A 15,961-nucleotide genomic window follows, 5' to 3' on the forward strand; every position below is an offset into this window, starting at 1 on the left:
GTGTACATACATGTTGGCTCAGCAGTACCATTTATGAGTAATTATCCAAAGAGTTGTTCATGGACTAATACAAAGATACTGTGCAGACCACACAAAAAATACAAGAATATTTATTATAGCCTTTCTTCATAGATTGGAAACTATCTAAATGTCCTATTGTAGGGGATTGGTTACGTTGTAGTAGATTTCTTCCATGAAACAATGTAATATTGATGTAAACAATGATGTCATGGGGTGCCTGGCTGGCTCAGTCAGTATAGTGTGTGACTCTTGATCATAGGGGTGTGAGTTCAAGCCCCACGTTGGATGTAGAGATTACTTAAAAATAAAATCTTAAAAAAAAAAAAAGTGAAAAGATGTTGTGAATACGTTGTTAAAAAAATACAGTAACCAGTATAGTATTATGCTATACATATAACCATATAGTATTATATGTCAAGTTATTTGCATACGTATATAACTATTAGTAAGTGTAAATAGTAATTATTTCTGGGTATTAAGATTATAGCAATTTTCATTTATCTCTATTTTCTGAATTGTTATTCTCAGAAAATAAACTCATTCAGAGGTGAAAAGGAAAGGTTCTATACTCAGTTTTTAAAATAGAACAAAACCAAAAAAGAATTAGTTACCATAGGGGTAATGTTTTATTCGGAATATAACTTTCTTTCTCTCTGACAAAATAACAATCTCATCTTTTAGAGCTCTTTAACAGTCTCTTGTAGATGTTTCTTTGTATGTATATCTCCCCTAATCCAGTAGTCCCCAAAGTAAGTTTGTACTCAAGTCAGTACATTGGAATATTGAAAAAAAATTAGAACTTTTACTCATTTTTAGCTTTCATATATTTATATATATGTTTTATAATAGAAATAATAATATCAGTGGAATAGTATATTTAAATAAATATGCATATACTGGAATGAGTATTTTAAAATTTTTTACTGATGAGGTGTTTGATCAAAAAAAAAAAAAGGACTTTTGCGGGCCCCATAAGACTTTCAGGGAGTTGTCACATTCCTCTTTTTTCCAACTACATACCTGCTTGAATATGGGTTTTCTTCATGTACTTCAATCAAAACAACATATTGTAACATTAAATACGGAAACAGAAATGAGAATCCTGTTGTCTCTCATTAAGCTAGACATTAAAGAGATTTGAGGAAATGTAAAACAATGCCACTTTTCTCACTAAATTTTATTTTATATTTATTATATTTTATAATTCAGAAAAACACATTTTTCAAGAGAATGTATTTTTTGTTTTTCTTAAAAAAATTTTTTTTAATGTTTATTTCTTTTGTGGGAGGAGGGGCAGAGAGAGAGGGAGACAGAATCTGAAACTGGCTTCAGGCTCCAAGTTGTCAGCACAGAGCCTGACATGGGGCTCGAACTGACCAATCGTGAGATCATGCATGACCTGAGATGAAGTCAGCTGCTCAACTGACTGAGCCACCCAGATGCCCCTTTTCTTTTTTCATTTTTTAATGTTTGTTTATTTTTGAGAAAGAGAGACCGAGACAGAGACGCAGAGCGTGAGTGGGGGAGGGGCAGAGAGGGAGGGAGACAGAATCCGAAGCTGTCAGCAGAGTCCCATGTGGGTCTCGAACTTACAGACCCATGACCTAAGACCTACAGGTCATGACCTAAGCCAAAGTCAGACACTTAACTGACTGAGCCACCCAGGTGCCCCAAGAGAATGTGTTTTGTTTTTTTTGTTTTTGTTTTTTAAATCTATTTTCAGTGTCATGTAATTGGTTTTTAAGTGTATACATAATTTGGAATGCTCTTGGTTTTAATTTTAACACATAATTATTGACAGATGTAAACCACATACACAGAAGCTCTTTTGGATTCCTGAATAGTTTTTAAGAGTTTAATAGGTCCTGAGACTAAAATGTTTGAGAACCTCTGACCCTAGACCACAAGCTCTTTGAGAAGAGGGGATTGTGTTACCGGCCTTCACTTTTCCACTTCTTGACACATTGGAATTACCTACTAAATGTTTGCTGCATAAAAAATAGGAATTTACCACTAAATCACCACGTTGGTTTTAACTCCTGCTTAGCCTGATTTCTTTTATTGCAAAATTCTAATGTAAGTAAATTTACTTTTGTGGACCTTGTAGACTCTGAGGATAGTTGGAGAATGTTAGTTGAGATACATGGGAATAGCAAGTTATTTCTCTTCATTCAGGAGAATGAGAAAAAAGAACTGAGGATTGAGCATAGGAAAGGGATTTTTATTTTTTTTATTTTTTTTTGTGATTGGTGGATTTATTTTATTTAAATATTTCTTGTGTGTTTTATATTTATTTTTTTATTTTATTGTCAAATTGGCTAACATACAGTGTGTACAGTATGTTCTTGGTTTTGGGGGTAGATTCCCGTGATTCATCACTTACATACGACACCCAGTGCTCATCCCAACAAGTGCCCTCCTCATTGCCCATCACCCATTTTCCCCTCTCCTCTGCTCCCCTCCTCCATCCACCCTCAGTTTGTTCTCTGTATTTAGGAGTCTCTCATGGTTTGCCTCTCTCCCTCTCTCTTTGTAACTATTTTTTTCCCCTTTCCCCTCCCCCATGGTCTTCTGTTAAGTTTCTCAAGATCCACATAGGAGTGAAAACATATGGTATCTGTCTTTCTGTGCCTGACTTATTTCACTTAGCATACTACCCTTCAGTTCCATCCACGTTGTTGCAAGATTTCATTCTTTCTCATTGCCAAGTAGTGTTCCATTGTGTATATAAACCACATCTTCTTTATCCATTCATCAGTTGATGGACATTTAGGCTCTAGGAAAGGGATTTTTAAACAAGGAAGCAGACGGAGGTATAAATATTTACAGGAAGGAAAGCAAACTTTGGTCAGAAAGAATTGCACTTAAATTTCTGAAGAGATTCACCGAATTGTATTTTGGTATTATTATGGGCAGGCTCAAGATGATATAATTCAGTATATTGTAAATGAATTTTAAAGAAATATTTCCTCAGCTACCCTTAGGAAATTAAAGACTACAAACATCATATTGTCATCACAGTATTTCGTGTCATTTTGTGTCTCTCAGTTTATGATAGAAACTGGGAGTTAAAAATCAATAACTTAAGTAGAAAAATCAAGTAGGGGCATTGAAAATGAATAATCATATGTACAAGGGAAATATCTTAGTATTAATTTTTTTGTCGTAAAACATTTATGTGAATCTTAAAATTTACGAGGGTCACCACAAGTTTTTAAATCACAGTTTACTGTCTCTAGTAAATGAACATAAATTATTACTATATTAAAGTATGTGAAATGTTATTATTTATTTTTACTTAATTATTTACTTATTTTGTTTTTGGAAAGCAGATTTTATTCAGAGAAGCTATATTAGTTTCATTTCTGACCTCATTTTCCATACCTTTGAAGTCTTGAGTCTTAATTATTAATTTTCCCCATTATAGACATTGCATAAACTCTGCCTTTAAAACTGAGGACTGACAACTCTAACATATAATAGATGAGGTAAAACAAGATTTTGCTAGTGAAAGAATTGCTGCCACTTAAGCAGCTATGTGCCAGGCACTGTAGAGGTCAGTTACATATATTATCTAATACAAGGTTTTTTTTAACTCTTTTAGTAAGAAAAGTAAGACCCTAGACCTTGCCTAGGGTCTCACAACTAGTATGGCAGAGCAAAGATTTGGACTCAGGTTTGTCTGATTACAAAGGTCATGCACTTACAATGTACTATATTCTCTAAGTTTGCAGAGACAATTTCTGGGTAATGTGTTGCTTAGTTTAATGAGTGGTCAGGGAAATAAAGAGTTTTGTGTTTGTCAAGTTAAAACCATTGTTTATTCATCCAAATTTATTGTGTGCCTGTTTTATGCAATGCAGTGTTTTCATGAGTCTGAATTTGCTTAAGGCAGGTCAAGTGTCTGGTTTCTTCATGCTTTCATTCACAGTGTCTAGCTGCCTTACAGGGTCTCTCATGTGTACACATACACATGCAGTACTCACAAATAGATACATACAGATGTAAATATTTCTAGTACAGTAAGTCTTTGTTGAATGAATGAATGAACGAATGAATGAATAAAATAGGTGCAAAACCAAAAGATAGCCACTGTTCTCTAATAATTTAAAGTTTAGAGGGAAGAGAGACCTAAAAAAAAAAATACAGTATGAGACGTGCTATGATATTATATAAAAACATGATCCATAAGAGGAAAAATTGATAAAGGCAACTTTATCAAAATTAAAAACTTTTTAAAAGACACCATTAACAAAATGAGAAAACAAGCCACAGACTGGGGAGAAATACTTCAAATATATCATGTTGCATATCTTCATAAGACTCAAAACTAGAATGTATTAAGAACTCTTTCAGGGTGCCTGGCTGGCTCAGTCACTAGAGCATGCAACTCTTGATCTCAGGGTAATGAGTTCAAGCCCCACATTGGGTATAGAGAGTACATAAAAAAAAAAAAAAGAAAGAATCTTTCAATATACGACTACAACAGATGATTTTCAACAAGAGTGTGAAGACCATTCATGGAGGAAAGGATAGTGATTTCAATAAATGATGCTGGGAAAACTGGAATTTCACATGCAAAAGAAATGATGTGGGGAACTGGCTGGCTCAGTCGGGAGAGCATGCGACTCTTGATCTTGGGGCTGTGAGTTTGATCCTTACGTTGGGTGTGGAGATTACTTAAATAAAACTTAAAAAAAAAATGAATTGGGCCCTTATTACCATATGCAAAAGTTAACTCAAAATGGGTCAAAGAACTAAACAGAAAACTTAAAACTGTAAAACCCTTAGAAGAAAACATAATAGGAAAGCTTTATGACTTTGGATTTTGTAACTGTTTCTTGGCTATGATACCACAAGTACAGGCAACAGAAGAAAAAATAGATATATTGGATTTCATCAACACTAAAAACTTGTTGCATCAAAGGTCACTATCAGAGTGAAAAGGGAACCCACAGAATGGGAGAAAATATTTGCAAATCATATATCTGGTAAGGGATTGATATCCAGAGTATATAAAGAACCTCCTACAACTCAAGAACAAAAAAATCCAACCAAGCATACTTCCCCGCAATGAGGGTATTCAGATGTCCAAGAAGCTCATGAAAAGATGCTGAACATCACTACTCATTAGGGAAATGCAAATTAAAACCACAATGAGATGTCAGTTAATACTCATTAGGAAGGCTGTTATCATAAAAACAAAAAATGACTAATATTGGGCAAGATGTGAAGAAATTGGAGCGCTTGAGTATAAAGTTGTGCAGTCTCATTGGAAATAAATGGTGCAGTGATTCCTTAAAAATGTTGAACAGAATAACCATATGATCCAGCAGTTCTGCTTCTGAGTATACACCCAGAAGAAGTGAAAGCAGGGATTTGAACAGATATCTGTATGCCCATGTTCGTGACACAATTGCCAAAAGGTAGAAACACACAAATGTCCTTTGACAAATGGATAAAGAAAAAGTGGCATATACATATAGTATAACATTATTTAGCTTTGAAAAGGAAGGAAATTTTAACACATGCTTCAGCATAAATGAAATTTTGAGGCATTATGCTAAGTTAAATAGGCCAGTCACAAAAGGACAAATACATGATTCCTTCTTTTTTTAACATTAATTTATTTTGAAAGAGAGAGGGAGAAAGAGGTCAAGCAGGGGAGGGGCAGAGAGAGAGAGGGAGAGAGAGAATTCCAAGAAGTCTCCATGCTATCAGCACAGAGCCCTATATGGGGTTCGATCTCATGAGCAGTGAGTGAGATCATGACCTGAGCCAAAAATCAAGAGATGCTTAACCAGCTGAGCCACCCAGGTGCCCCATGATTCCATTTTTAAAAAAGTTCCTAGAATAATCAGATTTATAGAGATAGAAAGTAGAATGGTGATTGCCAGAGACTGGGAAAAGGGAGAACGTGGGGAGTTAGTGTTTAATGGATACAGAATTTTACTTGGGGAGGATGAAAAAGTTCTGGAGATAGATGGTAATAATGGTTGCATAACATTGTGAATATACTTAATACTATAGGCTGTACAATTAAAAATGATAAAAATAGCAGATTTTATGTTCTGTTTTACCACAATTAAGTTAAAAAAAGAACACTACAATTTAAAAATGGGCTGAAGATTTAAATACACATTTCGCCAAAGAGTATGTATTCTCTTAGGCTAATAAAGCACAAGAAGAGGTCCTTTTTTTTTTTTTTTTTTTCCAAATGTTTATTTTTGAGAGAGAGAAAGAGAGACACAGCATGAGCAGTGGAGGAGCAGAGACAGAGGGTGACACAGAATCTGAAGCAGGTTCCAGGTTCTGAGCTGTCAGCACAGAGCCCAACACGGGGCTCGAACTCACAGACTATGAGATCATGACCTGAGCTGAAAGTCAGATGCTCAACCAACTGAGCCACCCAGGCGCCCCAAGAAAAGATTCTTAAGATCATTAGTTATTCAGGAATGGGATACCACTGTATGTACGATCACTAGACAATATGGAGTGTTGACAAGGATGTAGAGAAACTGGAGGCCTAATATATTGCTGGTGGAATTATAAAGCGGTGTAGCCATTTTTGGAAAAAACTGGCAGTTCTGAAGATGTTAGTCATAAACTTAGGCTATAACTTGGCATTCTAGGTAACTACACAAGAGAATTATGTTCACACAAAGACTTGAATGCAAATGTTCCTACTAGCATTATTCATAATAGTGGAAACAACTCAAGTATTCATTAACTGGTGATTGGTAAAATGAAATATTGTATATACATCCAGGGAAATACTGTTCAGCATTAAATGGAATGAACTGCTGATACTTTCTACAATGTAGGTGCACTTCGATATATTGAGAGAAGCTAGACAGAAAGGCTACCAATTGTCTGATACACAATTTCTAGAAAAGGTAAATCTCTGGAGACTGGAAGTAAATCAGTGGTTGTTGGGCTGGGAGTATGAATGTGGAGATTGGGGCTAGATGGACACAAGGGAGCTTTTTGGAGGTAATGGAAATATTTTAAGACTGACTTGTGATGATTGCACAACTGAATTAATTTACTAAAAATCATTGAACTTTAAAGTTTGATGAGGGCACCTGGGTGACTCAGTCGGTTAAGCATCCAACTTTGGCTCAGGTCATGATCTCATGGTTTGTGAGTTTGAGCCCTGTGTCGGGCTGTGTTCTCACAGTTCAGAACCTGGAGCCTGCTTCAGATTGTGTGTGTGTGTGTGTGTGTGTGTGTGTGTGTGTGTGTCCGTCCCTCCCCTGCTCACACTCTGTCTCTCTCTCAAAAATAAATAAAACATTAAAAAAAATTTTTTTTTAAGTTTGATGGAGGGGTATTAGATAGTATGCCTGAGTGTATCTGAGAAAATCAGAGAAAGAATTAACCCAGAAAGCATTGGCTTGAGCAGAGAGTTAAAAACAGGGTTGGAAAGAGCTGATAGCACATATAGAGGCCACTGTGAGCCAGTGTGAAAGCACATGATTTCAGGGAATTATCTGAGGTGTGTTCAGTTGCAGCATGTAATTTGAGGCTGGGGATGTCAGAAGATAAAGTTAGGGGCAAATTTAAAGTAAAATGTAGCCTACTTATAAAGTGATGGATTCTAAGCTGTTGGTAATAACCTGGCAGGAGTATCAGGGGATTACTGTAGATTTACTCTTGGTATGCTTTTGTATTCACAAAGTTCAACACAATGTTGAACAATTATCAGAAGGAAGAATATTTAAAACTGAAATTAAATGTTTTGCTGCTCTTGAACAAAATCCTGGTACTTCTAGGGTATTGCATTTTGTTTATTTTTCAAGACCCAGTTAATGTTAGCTATTTTTGCTATATCTAATGCCTCTTCACCCTTACCTCTTGCAGACTCTTGCAGAGTCTCTTCTGTTTCTCTGCCTGTGTTACAACACTCCTGGTGTGGTACTATAATGCTTTCTTATGAAACTTTTAAGATCCTTGACAGCAGGAAGTAACTATATTTTCTTCAAGTTTATAATTGCACTATTTGACATTATATTTAGCACACAGTGGGTGTGCACTGGTAAATTTGCTTGCCAGAACTTTTGAAGAAGGGCCAGCGAAGCATAGATCAATGGGTTGGGGGAATTGTACATGAGAGTAGTCTACAAAAAAAAAAAAATATTGGAGACAGGGTGAAATTTTATAAACTCTTAAAAGGATTTGGCTTTGGGTTGAGGTAGATAGTTCTCTATGCAAATTTTTGAATTCTGCTTTTCATTGATTGTGTCTTTTCTGTCTTAGAATTTTAGAGCTGGAAAAGGCCTTTAGAGATTATGTGATCTAGTGTTCTCTCTTTACTTATACTTTGTGACCTTAATCCAGTTACTTAAACCTTTCCAAGTCTAAGTTTTCTCATTTGTAAAATGAAGGACTCCTACATACCTCGTTGTTATAAGTTCGATTGAAATAATATTTAGGAATTCTTAGTAAGTAGTTAGACATGACAAATTAAATGGATTATGTAGTTTACCTTAAATGTGTGGCTAAATTTGGGCTAGGATCTGATTCCTTGAATTTTCATCCAGTGTTTCCTCATTGTCTCATAGTTGGTTCTTCTTTCCTTATTAATAACCTTTTCCCATTTGCAGTTTCCAGTTGATCTGGGCGAGGAAGAAAAAAAAATACAGGCTTTACTCATTCAGTCCATGTCCATGCTAATTAAACATTAGTATGTACCAGTCACTGTGGTACATATAGGAAGACAGATGAGTAAGAAATGGTCTCTATTCTTAGGGAGTTTGGTGTCTAGAAGTAGAATATAGACCTTCTAGAAAAACATAAAAATTAAAGTGTGTAGATTAATATGGATGATGTGGAGGATTTCAACAGCCTATATTGCAAGGGGGACATCTGGGGTCAAAGCCTCTCTATACAGCAGGTAAATAAAGGAGAGGTAGGTAATCACCAGTAGGAAGGAACTGTGAGGTATGTGAGAATGACTGGCTTAATATTGTTTGGGAGTTTTGTGTGGAAGGTGGTGTTATTGTGGAGCATTCTGGGGAGAAACTGAAGGTATAGTTTATTTGCAGTGAAACCAGGATTCTGGAGGATTCAGTGGAATAGACTTGGTATGAAAAGAACCCAGGAAAGGAAGTGACTGGATGGGAAGTACACAGAAAGAACATAAGAGAAGGCAGTGCTCTTAGCATGCTTTCAGCTCTCTAATGTAGATTCTAGGTAATTACTGTCTAGCTCTAACACAGAAGTCCTTTGAGATTGTTGCCATCTAACTATTATGATCAATTATCCTTTTTGCTACTATTTGCTGACTCTCCCAGGTATAGTATAATTTATTAACGACTTGGGCAACTGATCATTCTCTCATTACTGTTTAGTCCATGAGGTTGAATCTCTCAACAGCATAGCCTGGGATGAGGTTAACCCTAATCCCACATGAATGAAAATTGAAAATGGTACTGGAAGTTGAAGAAATTGTAGTTTGGTATAATAAGTAAGCTTTTAATTCTTTATATATTTAATGTCTTTGTGTGTATGTGTATGTGTGTAGGTTAAATGTATCTTTAGAATACAGTATGAAGAGGTCTTGTATATTCAAAGGCCTATTGAAGAAGACAGAAGAAAATTTTTCCAAGAATTGATTCTCAATCAGGCATCAATGGCTCCACCACGAAGGAAACACACTGGTAAAGTTCCTAAAGCCTTTAGGAAAATGGGGGAGAGGGAGGATGGGGAGTGAAGTTAAGAATGCCCCTTCTTGGAGTCACTTTTTAAAAAAAACCATTTCTTTGTGGAAATAAAGTCAGTTTTTTAGATTCTCCTTACCTTTAGATGGACCTATGCGGAAGTGGTCGTTGTGTTTACCCGACTTGAGATTGGGAAGTACAGCCTCATTGTTAAGGCTTTATTAACAGGTGACCATTAATGAAGTATTCACCTTATCATTTCAATCCAGTTACTCTGGTAGATTTCACATTCTGAGGCTTAAAAAGTTGAAGAAAAAACGTCTTTGGTTCTGCTCTGTTTTAGTCAGTTCAAGTACAGGGGACTTAAACTGTAAGATTGAGAACACCAGGTTGTGTGCCGATTACGTTGTGGGTCAGAGTAGGTGTGATAGGTCAAGAGCTGATCGGAATGTTTGCCTTTTCTGGCTTACTAATTTTTCAAGTATTTATTGAGCACCTGTAATGTTAGTTGTGCGAGGCACTTGGAAACCTATCATGGCTTTGTTTTAAGCATTAGAGTTTTCTTGGATTTGGGCTAATAGCATAATATTTCAAATTTCAGCCCCCTGGCCTAAGAAAGGAATGCATTCTGGGTCAATCAAAAGACTGTTTCTAATCTTAAAGATGTGTAAAGATAAGGTCCTCTTTGTAATCTCTGAGCTTCTTCTAGAAAATAACAATCCTGTTAGAAGTTTTTAAGCATCTTTCCCCTTGTTCTTTTATGTTTCTCATTGTGGTTCTTGTAGGATGTTAAATACATTTCCACCCCTTCCAAGTCCTTCCTTTTCCATATTTGTTCTACTTCTGTTTTTTACTGATTATATTATCCAACACTTTACTTTATTGTTCTTTAGTTTTATTGTTCTTTAGTGACTCCTTTCCACATTTTCTCAGGGTTCTAAAAATGAGCACCTATCATATGGCTATAGTTGTGAGTTTACCCCCCCTTAGCAACCTTGGAAAATTAAATATGGAAGTTACACCTTCTGATTCTTGGTTGTTGCTTCCTGTTAATCAAAATAACAGTACTTAAAATATTTTATTATGTAATGATTCATTTTAATAGGGTATCTTACTTGTTCTCAGATACATTTTAGTCTCAAATATTTGAATTTTCTGTGTTGAGGATTAACATAATTCTTTTTCTTTTTGAGTTGCTTCTATTTACTTTCATTTTTTGTCTTAGGGGCTATTTAGAAATCAGCGAGAATCCTTAGAATTTTAATCCTGAAGTTCAGTGTGATACTGGGAAAAACTTTTAAGGAATTAGGGAATAATGTGTTTAGGAAAGTTAATACTTTACTTTTTAAGAAGATTTTGTGTTTGTTTAGGCGGAAATGAATACTGTAAATTTTACATATAACACTGTAGACTGGATTTTCCATCTTATCCATGTCTTTGGGATTCTTCTTTTAGTTCCTAATTTTTTTTTTTTGCTCCCTACACAGGTATGTGCCATTCACTACCCCTACTATGTTGTATTGAGAATATCAGAGTAGAAAAGACTTGTCTAAAATCAAAGCTCTTTTGGGAGTGGGAAGGATCAAAGAATTGTTACTTGCCCATTTCACTTTCATGCATATCGGGCAACCCCATTTTGAGAAGAAGGTTTTTAAGCAACATTGATTTTAAGCAAATTGGTATACAGTTCTTCACCTGAAGATATTTTTGTTGAGTTGAAATATTTCTCATAAGTTGTATGTAAATAATATTTCAAAATCAAATTATTTAAAATCATATCATTTGCCATTTAAAGGAGTCCTACTGTGAGTTATTTTGTGAAATAATTCTCTTCTCTAATATACTGTTGGTTTCTGTTCAAATTTTTACTGGCTGGATTTGCAAGTGGTTCACACATATTTTGGAGTTCTTTTTTGAGAGAATGCCAGAAAAGTAATTGAGGTCCTGGTCCTGCCATGTTGGAATCTTAACATTTTCTTTTATTTTCTTTAGGTCTTTGTGCTATGGAAGTGCTTCCTCTTGCACTACCTTCTCCACCTCGTCAGTTATCAGAATCAGAAAAAAACCGGATGGAGGACCAGGAGGAAAATACTTTAAGAGAGCTGCGGTTGTTTCTCAGGGATGTAACCAAGAGGCTGGCGACGGATAAACGTTTTAACATCTTCAGCAAACCGGTGGATATTGAAGAGGTCTTGTTTCAGTAGTGTGCAAACAGTGAAGTTGAACTGGCTAAAAGAAAAAAATATTGACATCTTTTTTTGGAAGGAAAAAAAGCAAAGGCATGGATGAATATTACCCCTAGCCTGTAAAATTTTAATCCATGTGATAACCACCAATGTCATCAGCAAACATCTGGTGACTTTTGGATGAAATTAGTGACCAATTCGTATGTCCTCTTATTTAGTATTGATCTTTGTGATCTCTTACTCTTCAATGTAAGAAGAGGATTAAAAGTTACTTTAGTGAAATGTCCATACTAGACTATTTTTATTCCAGGATAAATCTTGCTCTTAAAAAGTATATTGGTATTAACCAATCAATACCAATTAATTTTGGCATTTTCCAAATTGTGTATACGATTGTGAAAGAGGTGGCTAAGAAACCTGAAATTTGTCTTTCATATTTTGGAAATGCCTGTAACTAAGATGCTGTTTGATGTTAAGCATATCTTATGCCAAAATTATTTTTTTCTGCAAGGATTTTCTCAGCTCCCAGTGGAAAATTTCTCACTTTCAATGTGTATTGTTTTGTGTCCTTGTGGGAGCATGGTTTGTGGTGATAAGAAATTTTCCATTTGGAATCTACTATAATACCATAGTTAAAATTTGTTGTTTTTTTGTTTTGTTTTATCCTGGGATAATATAGCATGTGGATGAGCACGATGCAGTCTTTACTGGCCTTCTTCTTATAGTTCAGACTCCATGTTTGAACAGCTTTGGTGTTTTTAGTTTTAAGTTTTTTCTTCATCTTTTTATTAATTTGAATTTTGCAATGATTCATAGTTTAATGTTGTGTACTTCTTGTGAAATCTGTACTTTTGGACCTGAGCAGATTCCTTTGGAATCATTACCTCATCTATGACTGGGAAGAATGAACCAGTGTTGTTTTTCCTCTCTGAAAATAGCTATTTTCCTTCTTTGGGGGAGTAGAGGAACTATCTGTATTTTATTTGTATATTTATCCAAAATACATAGTTTTATCCATTTGATCCTTTTAACAACCTCACAGAATCATTATTTTTAAGTTGCAGCTGAGGAAACTGAGGCTCACAGGCAAGCGACATAGCCAAGACTCGGAGGTTTTTTTGAAATTCAAAGCCTGCATTCTTTATTTTATATCATAGCTACCTTAAATTTTCTATCGAAATGACAGGAATTGCTAATTTGCTTTTGCAATTAATACATACCATTTTACATTTGTGGAACATTTTTCTTCACCTCTTAGTGTTTTCAGATAAGTTAAAACTTTTAGCCCAACTTTAAGGATTATTTTAGATGTTTATTTTTATTTCAAATTGGGTATGGGCCTCTGACACTTATTTGATAAGGGCTTGATCTCAAGTCAACCTCCTGCACTAAACCAGTTTTGCCTTTCCTCCAGAGAACTCTCTTTCTTTCTAACCAGAAGAGATGGTCAGATTTCAAATGCCATGTGTGATAGAGTAAAAGTTTTATAAATGATGGTAAGGCAGTGGAAAGGGATAGAAAAATCTGGGTCAGATAAAACTTTTATTCAAGGGTTATGTTTCTTATTTTCTCTTTTATTCTTTGTTATGTTCATTCTGCTACTGGTTCTTTGTTCTTAAAGCTGAAAAAATAGAGGTCTGTGTGAAACACGAGGGGAAAACAAGATAACATTTAAATAACCTAAAACATAAACATTTATATTCAAATAATGAATTTGAAATGTTTAAAAACTATGGAATTCCAAAGCAGACTTCAGAGAAAGAAAAGTTTAGAAAATAAATGTAGAATTTAAAATTAAATATTAGAACAAAAATTTTATAATCTTTACTAGTATAAATTTTTGTAGTGCTTTGCAGTTAATAGACATTTTCCACATGTACTCAAGGCATGCCAATGCCAGGGCCAAGAATCCAACTAATAATACCTTCTGAACTATTGCTTGTTCATTATAGCTTCATTACCTCCCCTATAAGGAGATTGACTGGCTTTTTGACTCCTAGAAGTTCAGCAATAAAACATGCACACACAGTTAACCTAAACATTTTAAAACGTGTATAAAATATGTATATATGCGTGCGTATGTGTGTGTGAGAGAGTGTATGTGTGTGTGTGTGTGTGTTTGTGTGTGTATGTGTGTATTTGCAATGGAGAAAAAGTAGCCTTTAGTTTCAAAGAGTGGAAATTATCCTAGCTCCAGAATTTGATTCTGGAGTAAGTAGATGTTTCTAAGACTGTTTTTATACAGACCTGATTGCTTGATTTGAGATTTGCATTGGGGGAGGCAGTAGAGATAGGTTGGTAAGAGATTTCTTAGTGGTCAAATGATATAGAACATTGGGCAAATTGTGACTTAATTAAGCTCCTATTTTGAGTTATCTCTCAGAAAATCAGCACAATAGAGCACATTTACTTATGAATTTATTTATGATTAGGGAAGTTCAAGTGAATCTTCTAGTCATGAAAGCAAAACTTATTTTTGTTATATAATTGACTCAAAATGTTTGTAATGACTCCAAAGGAGCAGAAAACACTTTCCATGAAACAATTCACCCTGGAAAATTGAGAAAGAAAGTGGTTTTTTTTTTTGGTGGTGGTGGGGGGTGGGGGTTGTTTTGTTTTGTTTTGTTTAAAGATTTTAAAGAGATTTACCAGAGAACTTTTCTAATAAATAATATGAAAAATCTATGTTTCTTAATTTCCTTTAAAAAAATTTCTTGAAGTAACATGCATTGATACTTATTGGGTGCTTTTACCCATACATTCTCTTCTCAGGTATGTACAAAGGCCTGGGGGCAAAAACAGCTGACACAAATTGGCTTTATATTTCAAGATGAGAAACATTTCAGAGTTGATTTAGATATGACTTGAAACTGAAGCTTTTCATGGAAAGTATGACTTCAAAGTAGTAACTTTAGTAGCGTAAATTGCTCTACAATTTTATCCTTATTTGTAATTATTTTTTAGATCTTTAGATTGAATTTTTAAGTAATTTTATGGTTTTATTTTGTGTTTTTATGAGTAGATCACGTGAAATACCAGAAGTAATTTTCATTAAAATATCCTGTTTATTTTAGGTTTCAGATTATCTTGAAGTAATCAAGGAACCAATGGATTTATCGACAGTAATAACTAAAATTGATAAGCATAATTACCTGACTGCTAAGGATTTTCTGAAAGATATTGACCTCATCTGTAGCAATGCTTTAGAGTACAATCCAGATAAGGACCCAGGAGGTAAGCATGCAGTGGGCAAGGTTCACTTTGGTGATCAATGAGAAGATATTTGAAAGTTTAAATACTAAAGTATGCTGATGTCTCAGATAGATAAGTTGGTTTTAATGACATATTATTGTACTTAGAAACTTTTTGAAGAGGAACGCATAATATACTTAAATTTCATTACTGAATTAATTTATTAAATTAAGTAATGGATTTAAATTAGAGGATTTTATTATTTTAAGTATTCTGTTCAGGGTTTAGTTTCTTCATTTACTTTTTACCTTTTGTACTTAGATTCTTGCTTTGTTCAGGTAGGGTGGAAAACTGGGTAATTGAGAATTTGATATAAACACTTTTTTAAGAGATCTGCTTAGATTTATAAAGATATTTATTTATTTAAATTCAAGTTAGTTAACATACAGTGTAGTATTGGTTTCAGAAGTAGAACCCAGTGATTCATCACTTATATAGAACACCCAGTGCTCATCCTAACAAGTACCTTCCTTAATGCCCTTCACCCATCTAGCCCATACCCCCACTCACCTCCCTCCAGTAGCCTTCAGTTTGTTCTCTGTATTTAAGAGTCTCTTATGGTTTGCTTCCCTCTCTGTTTTAATCTTATTTTTCCTTCCAAAGTTTGTTTATTTAGTCAACACCACCATTACTGATAAACACTGGGAATTCTAAATTGGTGAGAACTCATTATAGGATATGTTTACATAGTAAAAGACCCCTTTAGGTAGACAGTATGTATTCTATGGATTGTGGGTATTTTTAATGTAAATTTATTGTTTTGTTCCTAATTCCACCCTGTACTGAAATCTGTAGTCCCAGCTCTTTGAGTGCCCTTCAGGGAGGACCGCCAGGAACATA

The 15,961-nt window shown here is 34.7% G+C and overlaps 1 protein-coding gene across 3 annotated transcripts in view; it reads left to right on the forward strand.

Moving 5' to 3' along the window:
* ATAD2B (ATPase family AAA domain containing 2B) overlaps positions 1-15,961 on the forward strand; it is a 191,093-nt gene that overhangs the window by 120,845 nt on the left and 54,287 nt on the right. For 2 of the 3 annotated variants that reach the window (XM_047069264.1, XM_047069262.1), the window contains exons 20-22: positions 9,548-9,683; positions 11,676-11,872; positions 14,944-15,103. In XM_047069264.1, coding sequence (XP_046925220.1) covers positions 9,548-9,683; positions 11,676-11,872; positions 14,944-15,103 — 493 coding nt within the window. The remainder of the gene's footprint in view (positions 1-9,547; positions 9,684-11,675; positions 11,873-14,943; positions 15,104-15,961) is intronic. The other variant, XM_047069263.1, reaches the window with a different exon arrangement.

The sequence above is a fragment of the Lynx rufus genome, unplaced genomic scaffold (genome assembly GCF_022079265.1).
Source record: "Lynx rufus isolate CCGP_SWC_20201006 ecotype Redwood Valley unplaced genomic scaffold, mLynRuf1.p SCAF_8, whole genome shotgun sequence".
In the NCBI taxonomy this organism is placed as follows: Eukaryota; Metazoa; Chordata; class Mammalia; order Carnivora; family Felidae; genus Lynx; species Lynx rufus.